This window comes from Equus przewalskii, chromosome 16 (assembly GCF_037783145.1).
Source record: "Equus przewalskii isolate Varuska chromosome 16, EquPr2, whole genome shotgun sequence".
NCBI classification, from domain to species: domain Eukaryota; kingdom Metazoa; phylum Chordata; class Mammalia; order Perissodactyla; family Equidae; genus Equus; species Equus przewalskii.
In genome coordinates this window covers 29,064,911-29,083,014 of record NC_091846.1, presented here as the reverse complement: position 1 = coordinate 29,083,014, position 18,104 = coordinate 29,064,911, and the positions used below count along the sequence as shown (strand labels likewise).

The window sequence follows — 18,104 nt, the reverse complement described above, 5'->3', positions numbered from 1 at the left end:
CAGGTGCTGCCTACCAGGTTTCTACACTATAAAGGTACTATTTTCCCCTTTGTAATTAATAAGTATCTTATGAGAAGATAGCTCAAGACTATGTAAATATCCTGTTTCTTAAACATATTCCCATAAAGTACTATCTTCTTAAAGGAAAAAGTTCCTGCCTATAGATAATAATGTCAGGTACTTCATTATTTTCCTTGAGTAAATCTACTATATTGAAAATATTTTTTACGAATTTATAATAACTAAAAACCCTCAATATATTAAAATGTTGGTAGCAATGCACAGAGGTTAAATATTACTTCTACCGTAAGAATTTAATTACCTTAATAAATATATGATATGAGAGGTGCTAAACAGATACCTTCCATGCTGTCAAGAATGCCATGCTCTGAAATTTAAGGGTAGTAACCCTAAAACATATTTGGATTGTTTTGCTTTAAAATGTTTCTTCTTATTTCAGAAAAGAGGAAGTTAGAAGTAACTAGCTCTGCAAATCATAGGTTTTAACACAGAAAAAGTAGGAGGCTCAAACATTACACTGTAACACACACACACACATACACACACACACACACAAAAGAAAGCATCACATAAAGTGGCCAAAACAAAGTATAGTCATACAGTCATTTGGCCTTCCCTTTCTCTTTTTTGAGAGGTGAATGCTGCCTCTGCAATCCAACCTAGCATGAACACGTGCTTGTTAAAATACTACTTCTTTTCTTTTCCAAGAGCTCAAGTTAAGTTCCTAGTCTTCTAACAAGGCTGAACCCTGAATTGTGTTAATTTCCACATGATTTCATTTTATGCTGCAACAACCTCATGTACCAGGTAAGAACAGGGCTTATCATCTCTATCCATTGGCAGGTGAGGAATTAGGTTATGAAATTTACCCAAGGTCACCCACTAAGTCAGAGACAGAGGCACGTCAACGTAATTCTCAGGAGCAGTCTTCACCCAAACGAAACCAAAGTATTCCTCCCTATCCAAACCTATTTGGTTCCTGAAATCTGGGTAGTGAGAGTTAAGAGTGTCAATAGTATAATGGATATCTCCAAAATTTTATCTGAATCTATATAGTCCCCAAATTTCAAATAACTACAGATACTTGTACTATTTTCTTCCTTGTCCTATTCTACTAACCTGTAAGTGGATTGGAAAAACTGACTATTCTTCAGAATTTATAGGTCTCAGGAACACCTTGTCATAACACCACTATGATCAATGCCACTTCTCCTCTAGTGCCCCTCCTCAGAGGCAACCAGTGTTACCAGCTTCTTTGTTCCCAAACAGAGACCGTCTATATATAATCAAGCATATTCTAATTTGCTTTAAACAATTATTTTTTAATTTCAGCTCAAAGATTTTAATAATTTTCTGTTTATTAAGAAAAATTTCACACACACAAAAGTAGAGAGAAATAATTAGTTTCCTTGGAAGCAAAAGCTTAATTAAAAATGAAAAGGGACACATGGCTCTGTGATTGAGAAGGTAGCAACATGTAGCAAAAAAGAAAGGCTGTGAACCAGGAGACCTAGGGCCTTCTCCAATCCTGTCATACCTTCTTTTTCTCACTTTAAATGAAAGAAGAGCACCAGCTGATCCTAAGGGCACTTCCAGATTTGGTTCTGTTAAACTGTATTTTAAAGGCATGGATGTAACACTGTCTGAGTTTATAACATTACAAAAGAAGAGATTATCCATTCTTATGGACTAAATGGGGAGAGGAGTAGCATGTACAGGGGCCATGTACCTGCTGCCTTTGCTACTGCTATTAGTTAACATTTATTACAGCACTTAATATGTGCCAGGCATTTTGCTCATTGCTTTACATGGATTACCACCGTATCTAATCGTCACAAAATCCTATGACGGAGATACACTGGATTATCTGTTTTACACATGGGAAAATGGAGGCTCAAGGTGAAGGAAAATAATTTACTCCAAGTCATATAGCTGGCAAGGAGTAGAACCTTAACTTAAACTGACTCCACGGTCCATGTTCTTCATCTGTACACTATTAGTGTCAGCCTTAAACATGGTGCCATTTTATTTTGTTGGCATATTTATTTGGCTGTGTTTAGAAAAACAGAATAGGTAAGGAGCTGTGCTTGAGGTATGGCTTTCAATATTATCTTTTGCAGGGCTTCTCCAACCCGAGTTTACTTTCTCATGAGCATAGCCAGTTAGTTCCTCTTGGTCCCCAGGGACTTCCCAGGATCACTCTCAATTTAGCCATACTATCTTCTTCTAAGATATTTGTTCCTCTCATGAAAAGCATGGGCCATTCTTTTTGAGTACACTGAAATGGAGATGTATATTCAGAGTTGTTCATTTCTGATTTCTCCAGGGTACTATTAATTCACATACAACAGTCAACTCTGAATCTTAGGTAACAGGCCTGAATCTGTATAGACAAAATATATCCAGGAAACCCCTCTCAGGTGACTGAAAAGAATCTTCCCCTCCATTACCATAAATGGAAGGAAAATATACACTCCAGAAATTCCAGCTGCTGATCTGGGCTCTTGATAAACTCCTGCCTTTTAAACGGATTGACTAGCAACTGGCTAAAGTCTGAGTCATCAAGAAATTAAAAACTTCATAACAGACAATCTAAAATTCCTTATAGAGAAATGATTCCCAACCTCTTAAATGAAGGCGTGGCAAAATTTCAAATGTTGAATTTTCCTAAATTTAAATTAAAAAAAAAAATAACATATTAGGACTTGTCTTAGTTTGCTAGGGCTGCTGTGACAAAGTACCAGACTAGGTGGCTTAAGCAACAGAAATTCACTGTCTCACACTTCTGGAGGGGAGAAGTCTAAAATCAAGCTGTTGGTACGGTTGATGCCTTTGGAGGGCTGTGAGGGAAGGATCTGTTCCAGGCTTCTCTCCTCGGCTTGCAGATGGCCACCTTCGTGTTCACATGATGTTCTCCCTGTATGTATCTGTGTCCAAATTTTCTCTTTTTATAAGGACACCAATCATACTGGCTTAGGGGCACACTCTACTCCAGTGTAACCTCATCTTAATTACATCTGTAATGATCCTATTTCCAAATAAGGTCACGTTTGAGATAGTAGAAGTTAAGACTTCAACATAAGAATTCGGGTGTGGGATGGGGTGGAGAGAAGCAACTCAATCCACAAAAAGACTCAATTTAATTTAGCTTTGTCTATCATTTGACAATTGGCTCCCTCTACCCTAAATAACTTCTACAGCTTATGGCAATAAAGATGTATATTCTTGTTACTATTTCTAAATTGAGATCAGACATTATTCTTCAAAATTCTTTGCCGAAAACTATCAAAACTTATCCACCTCAGTTTTCTCTACATCATTTCAAGCAGACTCATTCCCAAGATTTACTTAAAAGAAGTGCTTCAGGAAGGTCAGAGCTATTCATAAAATGGCCACACCCTTAATAGTTACCTCCTTTTAATAAATGAAGGTATCAACATTTCATTGATGCCCTAACAAAAATACATTTGGCTGGCTACTTTAAAAAAGATTCTCCAAATATTTCCAAAATCTCTCCTCATTTAAATAGTTAGATTAAGCACCTTCTCTGCAGTACCTTTTATTTGAATCAGGGAACCTCAGTAAATTCTACCAGTGGTTATCAACCCTGGCTGTATACCGGGAAACATCTAAAAATATCAATACCTGACCCAAACGGGATCAAATAAATCAGAATATCTTGGGATATGACCAGGGCACATTATTAAAGCTCCTCAGGTGATCCCAATGTGCACGCGTGGTTCAGAACCACTGATCTCAAGAATTACAAGATTCAAAACTGAATTCTCCAAATTCATACAACTCTAATTATCTATGCCAATGTCTGAAATACTAGTCACTCAAAGAAACAAACAGTTATATTATTATATTATGAGATCTTTTGCTGTCGGGTTATTGCAGATTATTTTCCCATTTGTTTTGGAATAGAATCAAAGTAAATCACAAATGATGGGTGGGAATAGAGAGGGAAGACTTCTTGGGATTAAAAATCTGTCAAAGATCAGAGTTTTCAAAGCCTCAATTTCCATAAGCAAATTAAACTGTAGTGATAAATTGACTTTCAACTGTTTTGTGACTTTACTGAAGGTCTTAACAGCTCCAGAGAGAAAAATACATATATCAATTTCCCTTTCTATTAATTTTAGGTAAATTTAGGACATGTCTTGAGAGCAAAATGTTAATTTTTTTAGCAGCAATATTAAAAATTAAACCAAGTTTAAGCAGAAAAGAGAGACAGTTCCCCCCAAATTTCAACACTGTCCACTATATAGTTGCCATTTGTGGTGGTTGATGATGTATGTGGCAATACCATCAAGTTAAAAAGAGAAGGAAAGTGACCAATCTGTAAACAGTACAATGTGTTACCACCCTGACCAAGCTTGCTTATTTCCTCCATACACCACAATCCAAGGCCCTAGGTGGATCTTTAAGAAACTATGGATCATTATTCCAACTCTATTAAGTAAGTAAGTTTATTCAACAGGTTTTGGGTTAGAATAAGTAAAAGAATGTTTAAAAAACTTGTTTGCTATGCTTCTCTAACAACAGAGCTCAATCTGGTATGTAGTTGTTGTGAAACATCCTGCCAAGACGCCCTATGAAACAGCTTAAAATAAAATATCTATCAAATGTTTTCCTGAAAGAAAAGCAGGTTAAAAATAGTCTTTAAAAATTTCCCCAATGTATATTCCTTTTTTTTAAGATAGGTGCAAAATGAGCACATTTTCAAGTAGTTTATACCATCTGTCTGCCTCAAGACAAGGTGATACCAAGAGTGGGGTGGGGACCTTACTCCTCCCCAAATCTTCAATAGCCTCCCCCACTCCAAGGCCACTCCAATAAACACAGAACTAAACACAGTGCACTTGCTATGAAAACATGTTTGAGACAAATTCCTGGGTCCTCTCTTCCAATCAGAATGCTGCCCCAAAGCCTCATCTCACAAAGATACTGCCTGAAATGATTTCTTTCACCGTTGATTTAAAAAACACAAACCCAACACCTTACTCTAACAGGACACAATCAATCTGACAATATGTACCACGTAGCAAATACACTAGAAATACACATGGTGAAAACAGGATGTAACAGTAAGTGCTCAGGCTCTAGAGTTAGAACGACCCTATTTCAGGCTGGCCTGCACCACGCCCTGGGTGTCCGAACTCACGCAAATCCCCACGATTCCGCATCATCTATTAACAGAAATATAAACAAATAAATCAAGTATTAAGAAGGTTAATGAAGAAATAAATGAACAGCTAATAACGCAAATTATCCACTAATAGAGACTCTAAAGGAATGTTACTAAATCAGAATTGAAATCCAGTATGTTTAGTACATAAGCTAGGTTACTTTGAATATACTCTGAGTGCCTTTGTAACCCTGCCCTAGGACTATTAGAAGATTGTAATATAGTTCTTCTAATCATCTAGTAATAAATTCAACATACTATTCTACCACAGAAAAAGGGACGAATACTCTCTCTACCACAGGGTGATTTGTGAGAACCAAAGTGTATGTGGAGAAGACTTTGTAAACTAAAAGGCTCTACGAAATGTTAGGCAGTACTATTTTTACACTTTACTCAAGACTAGAGCAAGTAATGGGTTCTTGGCACAGAGGTTAACATGCAAAGCAGCATCAGGGCACATAATTTAAATACATGCTTCTGTCAGTCCCCTCAGTTTCCAATGGCTCTCCTTCTTCAATATCCTAGGTTTTTATGCATTATGTACCTTTTATAAATATCATGATGTAGGTAAACACTATATTATAGCCAGTGGCTTAATATAAGGGAAAAATGATTCAAATCTCTGGTAATTAACATAGTCAAAGTATTTCCTTAATCTGATTAAAAAGAAACTGCGTGCTGTGTAAAAAGTGCTCTCCTACGAGAGTTTTTCAATATAATGAACAATAAAATAGAATAAAATAAAATGATACTCCTAATGTTGTAATGATGATGATGAAAACAGCTACTATGTTAAGTACTTAATATGGCTCATCCCAGTTAATCTCCACAACTCTACATGTTTGGTTGATACTGGTCAACCAGCCTGGAAGAGGCAGAGCTGAACTCTGAATCCAGGCAATTTGACTCCAGAGTCCATAATCCTCTTGATCCTACAGATAAATTAAAGTCATAATAAAAGTTTCATCTCAGTTAAAGCTTGGGTTTAAAAAATATTTATCTTCTCAATGAACACTATATTAGAGCTATAGCTAAAAAAGTCTGTTTTCTTTCTGTTGGCTCCAGTAGAGATGAGCGTTTCTGAAGAAGCCTAGCTTCTCTCTTGCACAGCATCATGAAAAGTAGGAAGGTCTAAGTAAAATGGTATTTTCTCCAGACTTCCCCAAAACAAAGCTTGAAATTCCACTGTAAATCCCTGTGGAGTTGAGTTAGCTAAGTCTAACCCCAGTTTAGGTCTTTCATGACAACTGGCCTTCTTTAGTCTTTGCCCAGAATTTTCTTTTTTTCAGCCAGGAATAAATTACAACTTGGCCATGTATCTCGAAAGTAAAATAGTCACTGAAAACAATCTTGGTTTTCTTATTAGAGTGCCTGCTTTAAAAGTTTAATATACTGGTGGTGTGCGTGTGTGTGTGTGTACATGTGCGTATGTGAGTACGTGCATGAGTGGCTAAATGAGAACAGAATCAGTTATGAGGTGAAAAAAAAAAAAGGTAGATTTTGGGAGGTATAGTAAATCTTAATCAGGTTTAAATGTTTACTTACAAACTAACCAGGTAACAGCACACTATCACCACCAGATTGATGACTCAAAGAATTTAAATAAAATCATAAAGAGGCAATTCCTGCTTCTAAAAGCTGGATTTGACAAGGATCTCATATGGTATGTTTGAAGCAGAGACTAAAATGAGGCAGAGCATCCCTGAATATGCGCAGTTCACCTACAACAAAGCCTTTTCCAGGATGGAAGTCACACTAAGCTGATCACAGGCAATGAGAGAAATTAGAGACACTCCCCCAAAACTGAACAACTCCACGTCAAACTACGTCAAAACAAGCAACGCATTATGTTAAAGGGGAGTGTTCCCCTACAGAACGAATCTGCCAGATTTTTAAAAACCCAAGTGACAAGTTTATTGGTTTAGATATTCTAGAACCAAGCCAGTCATTCTCAAATATCAAAGAATAAATAAGAAACATTTTTTTAAAGCTGAATGAATTTATCTAACTAGTATCCAAGTCATAAAAATTGTTTTCATTACCTCACTTATTCAAAACAATTGAGTAATATACAGTACATATTGGAACACAACAAACTTGAAAGCCCTTTCTTGATTAACTCAGGCCATTAATACAGCAACTGCCACATTTATTGACTACTTCCTTTATGATAGGCTCTTGCTAAACGCTTTACATAAACATTTAATGCTCAGAACCTTGGGAGATAATTCTTTGATTTTTGGTGGAGGAAATCAAAGCTCAGTGAAATTTAAAAAGTTGCCTCAAGTCACACAGCTAGTAAGTAGTGGAGCCTGGTTCCCAAGCTGGGGTTTTTTTGGGGGGGGGGGGGGAGAGGGGGAGGAAGATTAGCCCTGAGCTAACATCTGTGCCGGCCTTCCTCTATCTTTTGTACGTGGGATGCCTCCACAGCATGGTTGACAAGTGGAGCAAGCCTGTGCCCAGGGTCCAAACCGTGAATCTGGGCCACTGGAGCAGAGCACACAGGACTTTAAGCACTCAGCCATGGGACCAGCCCCCCAAGCTGATACTCTTGATGCTGTATCACAGAGACTCTTAATTGACAAGAAACATCAATTTTCAGAATTCAATATTATGTTGAAGTTTTAGGCAGTTGATCTGGATGCACACAAATCAATCACTTTTTAAAAAACCATCTCCCAGGTAAATCTTTGATACCAAATTATTTCTGAATGTGCTTACGTGTTGAAGCAGGCAAGGGGCGGGAGGAGTTACCAGTTACTTGAGCTTCCCAGCAGCTGCCTTCCTAAAGATAAATGCAAGTTTTCCCTAAATGTTCCCTTTGTTTTTGTTTTGTCCATATGAGGAAATAAGGTGGAATGAGAAAAGTGCACAAGTCATACAAAACCCCAGAATATAATAAATCTTTAAATAATCACCTAAAATATCACTTTTAGGAGAGGAAGATTCTCCTTCCCTAGCTCCATACCTCACAACTCCTGGCCAACCCCCCTGGTCCTGCCTCATACCTTCAGTGCTCTTTCTCCCAACAGTCATATCAGGTGGGAAAGGATTAAACAGATAAGCTCACAAATGTATTACCAGTCATTACATTATAACAAAATTCTTCTTTCCAAAAAAAAAAAAAAGGAATTGCCCTAATATTGAGAACTTTAGTTACTGTGTAAAAAAAAAAATCCTGACTGTACTCTAACTTATTTCATATTAGGCATATTAGATTTAGGAACATGACTGAGGGCATCACTTTGTTAAATTCATACTCTAACCAACCATTACAACCAGTTTTCTTTTTACTTCACTTAATCAAAGGACATCATCAATATTCTCTAAATAGTGTTGAAGGTGACCCTAGCTTAAAAAGAAAAAAAAGGTCAATAATAGTAACACTATCTGTTTATATATGTGTAAAGTGAAACGGAAAGTAGGCATAGCTAAACTGAGATACAACAGAGAGGTACTAATATCCTTATTTATCCAGCAAAGCTGCCCTAGGTGACTGAGTTCTTTCTGGGAGAACCAACACTGCTAACTCTATCCCCAACAAAAAGCTGACCAACACAAACCACATTAAAGAAAGAGCTTTCTTTTGAAAGGTATACAGAATGGATAAAGGTAATGTGGTGTATCCATAAAATGGAATACTATTCAGCAATGAAAAGAATGAAGCACTGATTGATACACGCTACAACTGGGATGAACCCTGAGAACACTATGTTTAAGTGAAAAAAGTCAGTCACCAGAGACCACACATTGTATGATTTCATTTATATGAAATGTCCAAAATAGGCAAATCCATAACGACAAAGAGTAGGATTAGTGATTGCCAAGGGCTGAGGGGAGGAGGAGAGTAGGGCATAAAAATGCTCCAAAATTGATTATGGTGATGGATGCACAACTCTGCTTATCTAGAAAAACCACTGAAAAGCACACTTTAAATAGGTGAATTACGTGGTATGCAAATTACATCCAATAAAGTTGTTATTTAAAAAAAAGGTAGGGGCCAGCCCTGAGGTATAGTGGTTAAGTTTGGCATGCTCCACTTGGGCAGCCTGGGTTTGCCAGTTCGGCTCCTGGGAGCAGACCTACACTACTCATCAGCAGTGCTGTGGCAGTGACCCATGGATAACATGGAGGAAGACTAGCAACAGATGTTAGCTCAGAGCTAATCTTCCCCAGCAAGAAAAAAAAAGGTATACCCAGGTATATTAGGCACAAAGACTATCAACCTGTAATTACACTAACAAGTTAACTAGAATGAATAACATTTTTCTGTTTTCTAAAATCATAAATGTAAAGTATAATAATTCTTCCGCATTTACAACTACTTTTTTATCCCTTAAATGTATCAGAGGCTGGTATTATTCAGGTATAGTAGTTGAAGGCACGAGCTGGATTACAATTTCCAGCTTTATCACTTACAGGCAAGCTGCTGCTCTTCTTTGAGCCTCACTTTACTCTTCTGTAAAGTGAGAATTACAGTACCACTCCCTAAGATTGCTGTAAGAATTAAACAGGATAATCCCTGTAGAGCACAGTGCACAGAACAAAATGCTCAGTAAACACGAGCTGCGAAAATCCATCAATGAATGTCTCTGGAGCCCCTCTAGTCCATGTCCTACACTATGCAATGATCTCATCCATATTCATTTTTAAGATGTTGTCACAGGGCCTCTGTGTGATGGCTGGGTGACACTTAAAGACTCTGTAAGAGAGAGTAATAAAAAGTTCCTTCTCCCCTCACCATCAGCTTTCCTGCCAACACTACTCGGCAGGAAGATAAGCCAAGCCAAATACGAGGCCATGGGCAGGGTTGTCCCTTCACATAAACTGGAGAGGGCCTCAGGCCTTTTCGCAAAGCCAGACTTTTCCCAAAGACAATCAGGCTTGTTCTGGGGGCTCTATGCTTCCGAATCTACAAGCAACCTCTGTATGTTAGTTTTACAGACAGCCAAGCTTTCAATGGATCTGATACAGTCTGATCAGTGAAGATTAAAAAAGAGGGCAAGAGGAACAGGTGGCCTGGTCCATATAACCTGGAACTGTATGTAAACAACAGAGAATCCACTGTGTCCCTGTACAGGTTAGTAGCATCATTCCAAATTGCTTTTTTTTTTAAAGATTGGCACCTGAACTAACAACTGTTGCCAATCTTCTTTTTTTTTTTTAAATTGATTTTTCTCCCCAAATCCCCCAAGTACATAGTTGTGTATTTTAGTTGTGGGTCCTTCTAGTTGTGGCATGTGGGACACCATCTCAGCATGGCCTGGTGAGCGGTGCCATGTCCACGCCCAGGATCTGAACCGGCGAAACCCTGGGCTGCTGAAGTGGAGCAAGCAAACTTAACCACTCGGCCTCGGGGCCGGCCCCCCCAAATTCTTGTTCTCCACAATGCTGGTCCTGAACAAGTTACACACAGAACACTAGCAAATCACTCCTTCTACTCTAATTTTAAGGCACACTTAATCCCCGACCTTTCACCATTCCAGCTGAAAAAACGGCAGGTTGGTGTGATCTATATCTTACATACGTTTTCTCAGTCTACAAAATACAACCTCACTCTCAAGATACAACCTCGTCAAAAACTCTCTCTGCAACTTGAAGGAGTCTCCCAAGAAACAGGAAAACTCTACATAGATATTTACTGATTCACAATTTCAATTATAATTTTTAAAGATTTCATTTTTCTTTTTTCTCCCCAAAGCCCCCTGGTACACAGTTGTGTATTTTTAGTTGCGGGTCCTTCCAGCTGTGGTGTGTGGGATGCTGCCTCAGCATGGCTTGATGAGTGGTGCCATGGCTGTGACCAGGATCAGAACCAGTGAAACCCTGGGCCGCCAAAGCGGAGTGCGCGAACTTAACCACTCGGCCATGGGGCTGGCCCCTCAATGATAATTTTTAAAAGTTATCTGAGGTGGTTTTCACTAAATATGTACAATATAACAGTTCTAAATACATACCAGAAAAAAGATTCCATGAATATTTGTTTCTGATCTTGGAATTGTGGTGACATGGCCACAGTGCCCATGTACTAAGTGAGAATGTGGACAAATAGATCCCAGAAAAATATATAGTGTAGTCAAGAGAGCTGTGGGACAGGTTATCAACTCCCATTCAAAGGTCTTCTGATGTGGTAAGGGCCATAACTGAGTACATACATATCCCACATCATGTTATCACAACAGGATTAAGAGGAAGAAGAAAATCTTTAAGAGGACTCAATCAATAAATGCATTATAAATGATGTTAAATGCTTTGGGAGACATCAGGGGAAGAAAAAGGCAATCCTTCAAGTAGTTTAGCACTTATCTGGGAAAACTAGTAATGTATATATGAAAATTTAACATGGCAAATGTGTGACAACGATGATTATGATATTGGAATAATAGGATAAAGTCATTAACTCCTGAAGGGATGATTTTAGGATAAGTTCCTGGAATAAGTGGGTTTTGTCCTAGGACTTTGAAAGACGATTAGAACTTAAATAGGTAACAGGAATGAATGTGGGAGATCAAACAGTGGGGAAGCAGGAAAGCACTCAGGAAAATTATATAGTAGGCTGGCAAAATTAATGTAGTACAATAAAGAAAAGAACGTGAAATAGTCACACTATGCAAAGCTTCTAACCATTAAGTTATGGCTTTAGATTAATTATACAGTCAAGAGAAATCCATCAGGGACCAGCCTGGTGGCTCAGCGGTTAAGTTTGCACCTTCTGTTTCTCGGCAGCGCGGGGCTTGCCGGTTTGGATCCCGGGTGCGGACATGGCACTGCTTGGCAAAATCCATGCTGTGGTAGGCGTCCCACGTATAAAGTAGAGGAAGATGGGCATGGATGTTAGCTCAGGGCCAGTCTTCCTCAGAAAAAGAGGAGGATTGGCAGCAGTTAGCTCAGGGCTAATCTTCCTCAAAAAAATAAAAAAATAAATCCATCAAAAGTTTGCTGTTCTGGAACACCTCCCCTTCATCTGTCAGATAAACTGGATCTTCCTTCAAGATCCAGTTCAACTGTAACTTCTATGAAGCTTTCTCAAAGCTGCAATGCAGTCAAAGGCTCCATTCTCTGTCTCCACAGCACTCTGTGCTTTCCTCGGTTACACTGAATAGTGATGCCCAAACACTGCACCAGAATTACTGGGCAGCTTGTTAAAAAGACAATAAGGCACTGTTTATTCTTTAGCCTCTAGGAATCAGTGTGAGCCAATTTACACCCTAAGAAGACAAGTCATAAGTCATATAGAATCCAACAGGATTCTATAAAAATATTTGTGGGGGGGTCCAGCTGGTGGGGTAGTGGTTAAGTTTGGCGCACTCCACTTTGGCGGGTTCACAGGTTCAGATCCCGGGCACGGACTTACACACTGCTCCTCAAGCCATGCTGTGGTGGCGTCCCATATACAAAATAGAGGAAGACTGGCACAGATGTTAGCTCAGGGCCAATCTTCCTCACACACACAGGAATATATATATATATTTGTGGGGCCAGCCTCATCGCATAGTGGTTAAGTTCAGTGTACTCTGCTTCCTCAGCCTGGGTTCACGGGCTCGGGTCCCAGGCAGGGACCTACACCACTCGTCAGCCACGCTGTGGTGGCAACCTACATATAATGTGGAGGAAGACTGGCACAGATGTTAGCTCGTGGCTAATCTTCCTCAAGCATAAAAGGAGAAAGACTGGCAACAGATGTTAGTTCAGGGCTAATCTTCCTCAAGCACACAAAAAAATTTGTTTCACTTTCCCAAGCACGTCACCAAGCTTCTCCCTAGTGAGCTAGGTCTGTTAAGCATAAATAACTATGATTTCCTAAGTTCTGTTTTTAGAACCAACAACTGAAAAAACATATAGTGTAATGATAGACCAAAATTATAAAAAGCATTAAACTACCAGCTGTTTTTCATTAAATTAACTTTTGGAAGTTTCCTTCTCTTTAGAACTTGTATCCACAGCCTTCAGCTTTTTTCGTATACCTATACATTTACCAAGGAAACATACCTGTTTAATAAGGTCAAACCAAGTCACCTTAAAATAAAAGTATACTGCAATTCAATACTGACGGTGCTGTCTCCCACAGAAGTGTCTCATTTTCCGCTACAAATATTCCCAGTTTGGAATAGACACCAAGAACAGACTTCTAAATGGTTTGTCAGCTCCAATGATGTTGATATTTCCTTTCCAGCAACCTCACCCCCATCCCTGCCCAAAGAAGTTCTTCAAAGCAAGTTTGAAGAAAGTATGCATTGATATAAGAGAAAATGATCAAGGTGGTGGCAACCAGACATTGATGGTGTGAGTTTCTTTAGACGACTACTTTTATAACCACAGACTATAACTGAAAACAGGAAATATATTCTAATCTAGAGCCTTCAAACAGTGATTTTATAAAAAGCCAACCAATCAAACCAATATAGGATCATAAAAGAGAATAATTATTTTAAAAGACAAATACTTTTAAACTATGAAACATTAAGATCCCAACAGTTTTTATGTAACAAGCTAATTCTAAAATTCATTCGAAACTCTATTCCAATTATTTTGGGAGGTGGGAGGGGGTAATATCTTACCAGATATCAAATCTATAAAGTGATATTAACGAAAACAATGTGATATTGGCACAATACAAAAGCAGATAAATGGATAAAATATACTAGTAAGTTCAAAAGTGAAGTCTGTACGTATGGTAACTTAGATATAACAAAGGTGGCAATCTTAGTGTGGAAATGATAAAACACTCAATAAATGGTGAAGGGCCAACATCTCCATTTGTGGGAGAGGAGAATCATCAGATCCTTAGACCTCACATCCTACAAAAATAGATTTCATATGGACCGAGCAGTTAAACATATAAAACATACTAGAAGAAGATATAAAGAGAATATTTGATAAATTTTAGGGATAAAGAAAAATTCCTAAGCAAAAACCAAAAAAAAAATTGGTAAATTTTATGACAGAAATATTTAAAATTTCTATAGATATTTAAAATATCTATATCAACAAGATACCATATTGTTAAAAGACAGTACGAGATTGGGACAAAATATCTGCATGATGTGTCACAAAAAGAGAGTTAACCATTAACTGTACAGTGAATTAGTTAGAGGACAATGATGCTAATGTAATATCCATAATATATAAAAAATCCCTAGGGGGCAAAAGGATATTAATAATAACTGAAAGAAAATTCAAATGAATGATAAAATTAACAAACAATCCAACAACCTCACTACTAATAGTCAAGAAAATGCAAATTAAAACAGTAAAATATAATTTTCACCTAAAAGACTGAACAAAAAGAAAAGGAGGTTTTCTATTAGTGATGGTTCGGGAAATATACTGTTAGTGGTAATAGAAAAGGACACAGCCTTTTTAAAGAATGATTTGGTAGTATGTCTATGGCTTTTAGTAAACTCAGTAACTGTACTTTTAGAAATACAACAGAAATAATCATACAAGTGTACAAAGATATACTATATAATAATATACGCACACACACACACAAAATGCAATAATGAAACAATAGTGCTCAGTAAATACTAGCTATGCACCAGGCATAGTTCTAAGAGCTTTATATATACCAACTTCTTTAATCTTCACAACAACCCTACAATATCGAGTCTGTTATTATCACTTTGCAGAGAAGGGAACCAAAGCACAGAGAAGTTAAGTAACTTGCCCAAGGTCTGAGAGGTAATAAGTAGTGCAGCAAGGATTCAAACCCAGGTGCTTTGACTCCAATATCTAAGCTGTTAACCACTATAGGTCAACTGCCTCCCAAGCAAGGACATTCACTGCAATATTGTTTACACTAGCAAAATACTGGTAATAGCCAATCGCTCGTGTAAAATAAATTATGTCCACTGGTAAAATAAATTATGACTCATCTATCATATGGAAAAATAAATTATGTAGAGCCAGTATACATATACACAAATATTTATAATACATTAACTGAAAGTAAGTCACAAAAAAGGTTTAGCATACTTTCATTTTTATCTTGAAAACAACTCTATATGTAGGTTTCTATGTATGTATATTGTTCTTTTGTTGAAGCCTTTGTCTAAAAAAATTATACATCAAATAAGTCAATACTGCTATCTTCTGAGGAGAACAGGATTAGGGAGAGAATAAACAGAGACTTTCACTATTTTATAATTTTCATATTAGGTGACTCCTTTTATAATTGGCATGTTATTACTTTTATATTAAAAACAAATTTAACAAGCAAACAAACAAGGAAGTAGAGTCACAGGTTAGATAAGACCCTAATAAGACTGACACTACTGGGTCTACCCCATGTGAATCAGTTAAGTTTGGTAGGCTCAGGCCATAGATGAAGAACTCTAAACCTAACCAACTGTTCCAAACCTTCTGACACTGATTACAATACAGTGAGATTGGCATAAGTCATTGAAAGAGCATTCAGCATCATTAGTGACAGTCAAATTGTTTGGCTTCAAACTGCAGCTCCACTATTTACTAACTGTATGATTTCAGGCAAGTCACTTAACCTATCTACATCTCAATTTCCTCATCGTAAAATGGGGATAATGGTATTTGCTCACATGTTTAATATTTGTAAAGTCCTTATAATAATACTGTACAAAACAAATATATATTAATTTTGTTAAATAAAAATAAATAACTTAAGAAAATATATATTAATTTTGTTAAATAAAAATAAATAACTTAAGAAAATACGTACATGTGCATTCTGACGTTAAGCTAAGAGTCCCGTCTCCTTATCCAAAGACATTAAAAACCTCTCCAAGATAAACTAAGCGCATCATACCTAGTAAGGGTAAGTACTGTCTTGCAAAACTTTTTTTTAAGGCTATACAGACACATATATGAATATTATGCATAATGTAAAATGTATTTCTCATGATCAAAAGAGTGTCAACGCCACCGCACTAGAGCACACCAGTGAGTGGCTTAGAGTTCTGCCCTCTGCAGCCACATCCCGAGAACAAATCTCACCACATCAAGCCTGGGATCTTTCACCTACGAGGGCTGCAGAGTAAACATACTGTTGTCAAACCTTAACGTATACAGAAACATCCTGTTTTAAAACAAATACAAAACACTTTCTCCTCCTAAAATATCTTTTCTATTGTCTCTAGATTAAATCCACATAACTATTAACATAATTTTAATTGGGACCAAGCAATCCTCTCAACTCACACTTTTCTTCCCTAGCCAAAGCGCATCCTGATTTTAAGCCACTTAATCCAAACGCTCATCTTTTGTAGATTTATTTATAATTTTTTTATTCCATCATGTCAATCAACAACACAAAGAGCTAAGAAATTACAATGCTCTGCCAAAAGTAAGAATCAATTTTATTATTTCTAGTATTTATGTTTCTAGAATAAAAGCATGATATACTACAATTGACCTATTAAAGTTAGGTATTTTGGATTAGGCTTATTTCAATATATAAATCAACTTTATTAGGCATATTTTAAATCTACTGCTCCTCAAAATATTTTTCCCAGTACACTGAGTCTCTCTAACACATAATTTCTCTCACATCATGTCTTACATGCCCAAATAACCTCTTTAAAATGAAGTAAATTATAAAGTCCCAAGAAGCCCTAGCCTCCCCACCTAAAAGGGACAGGAGTGGGGGACTGAAATTAACTTAGATCCTTTTCTCAGTATCTCTCGGATCTTTTTCACATTCTAGAAACAGCAATTTGCACATCTTGCATTAAATGAAAGCCAATTTAGAAATTCTTCAGTTCAATCCCCTCATTCAACAGATGACGAAATCTAGATCTAGAGAAGTAACTTCCTCACAGTCACATGCTTTGGACTAAAATGATATACGGTTAGGGGACTGCTAACATCTTTTCCTCCACTTGAATAAATAGCCAGGGTTATAAATATTAATTAGCCACATACATTAAAACTGTATAATCATAAGAAACTTACAATCACCAGTCCTACGCATTAAAAAATTTACATCTTATTAGTCTGTCCTCTAGAACTTTTCATAGTACTTTGAAATAATTACTTAAGGTATTCACTGTTAAGTCTCACTTTACAGAAAAACAAGCTAACCCCAAAAGTACTACCTCCCTGTTACCACATCAAAGCTAGGGATGAAATTCTTTCTTAATCAATTAACTAGTACTTAACACACAAGATCACATTACCTCCAAATTTTTAATATCTAAATTTTCGCATTAACAAAGTTTCTCCTACTGTCTTCTAAAGTAAATAATTTTCTGATACAAATAGAAAAATCATCATAATAAACTTATTAAAATCCAATTTTCCCTGAGTCTCCTACCTGTTGTTCATCCTCCATGACGTTACTAGCAAATTCAAATACTAGGTCGTTCTGTTGGACAACAGCAGCCATAATAAAGCATTCCCCTTAGATCCACATGAGAAAAATTCCAAACAGGTTCGAATATCAGGCAGCAGAGTCCAGTGACCACTCTGGGTAAAAACCCTCAGCTAAGTCTGTGAAGGTACTGGATATCCAGGTTTTCTTTAGGAAAGGTTCTTCAAATTTCTTGGTTCACTGATATTGTACTCAAACTGAGGCAATATTTCTGAAATTTTTCTTCTCTAGAACTTCTTGGCCTGAAAAACATAAAGCTTAAGTTAGTTATAAGAAAGCAACCATACCCATTTAGAATATAACAGCTGATAGTAAGGGCAGTGTCTCCAAAGTATTTTTTTGGTAATGTTTTTAAACAAAATCAACATGACTAAGGAATATAGGATTTTTTTTTTAAAGATAGACATATATTTTCTTTGAAGACTTCATTCCTGCTAAGATAAGATCACCTCTCATTACTGAAAATGAAGCCATTCTCCCCCTCTCTTTAAACTACAAAGTACCGAATACTAAAAAAAAAAACCCACCCAGCCATAAGTAGGTTTC

The 18,104-nt window shown here is 37.1% G+C and overlaps 1 protein-coding gene across 13 annotated transcripts in view; it reads right to left on the bottom strand.

Annotated features, from left to right (window-relative positions):
* The window catches only part of ELF1 (E74 like ETS transcription factor 1), a 108,441-nt gene that overhangs the window by 27,311 nt on the left and 63,026 nt on the right, over positions 1-18,104 (bottom strand). For all 13 annotated transcript variants that reach the window (XM_070578423.1, XM_070578432.1, XM_070578425.1 and 10 more), the window contains exon 2: positions 17,502-17,800. In XM_070578423.1, the coding sequence (XP_070434524.1) occupies positions 17,502-17,573 (72 nt within the window). In that variant the 5' untranslated portion in view covers positions 17,574-17,800. The remainder of the gene's footprint in view (positions 1-17,501; positions 17,801-18,104) is intronic.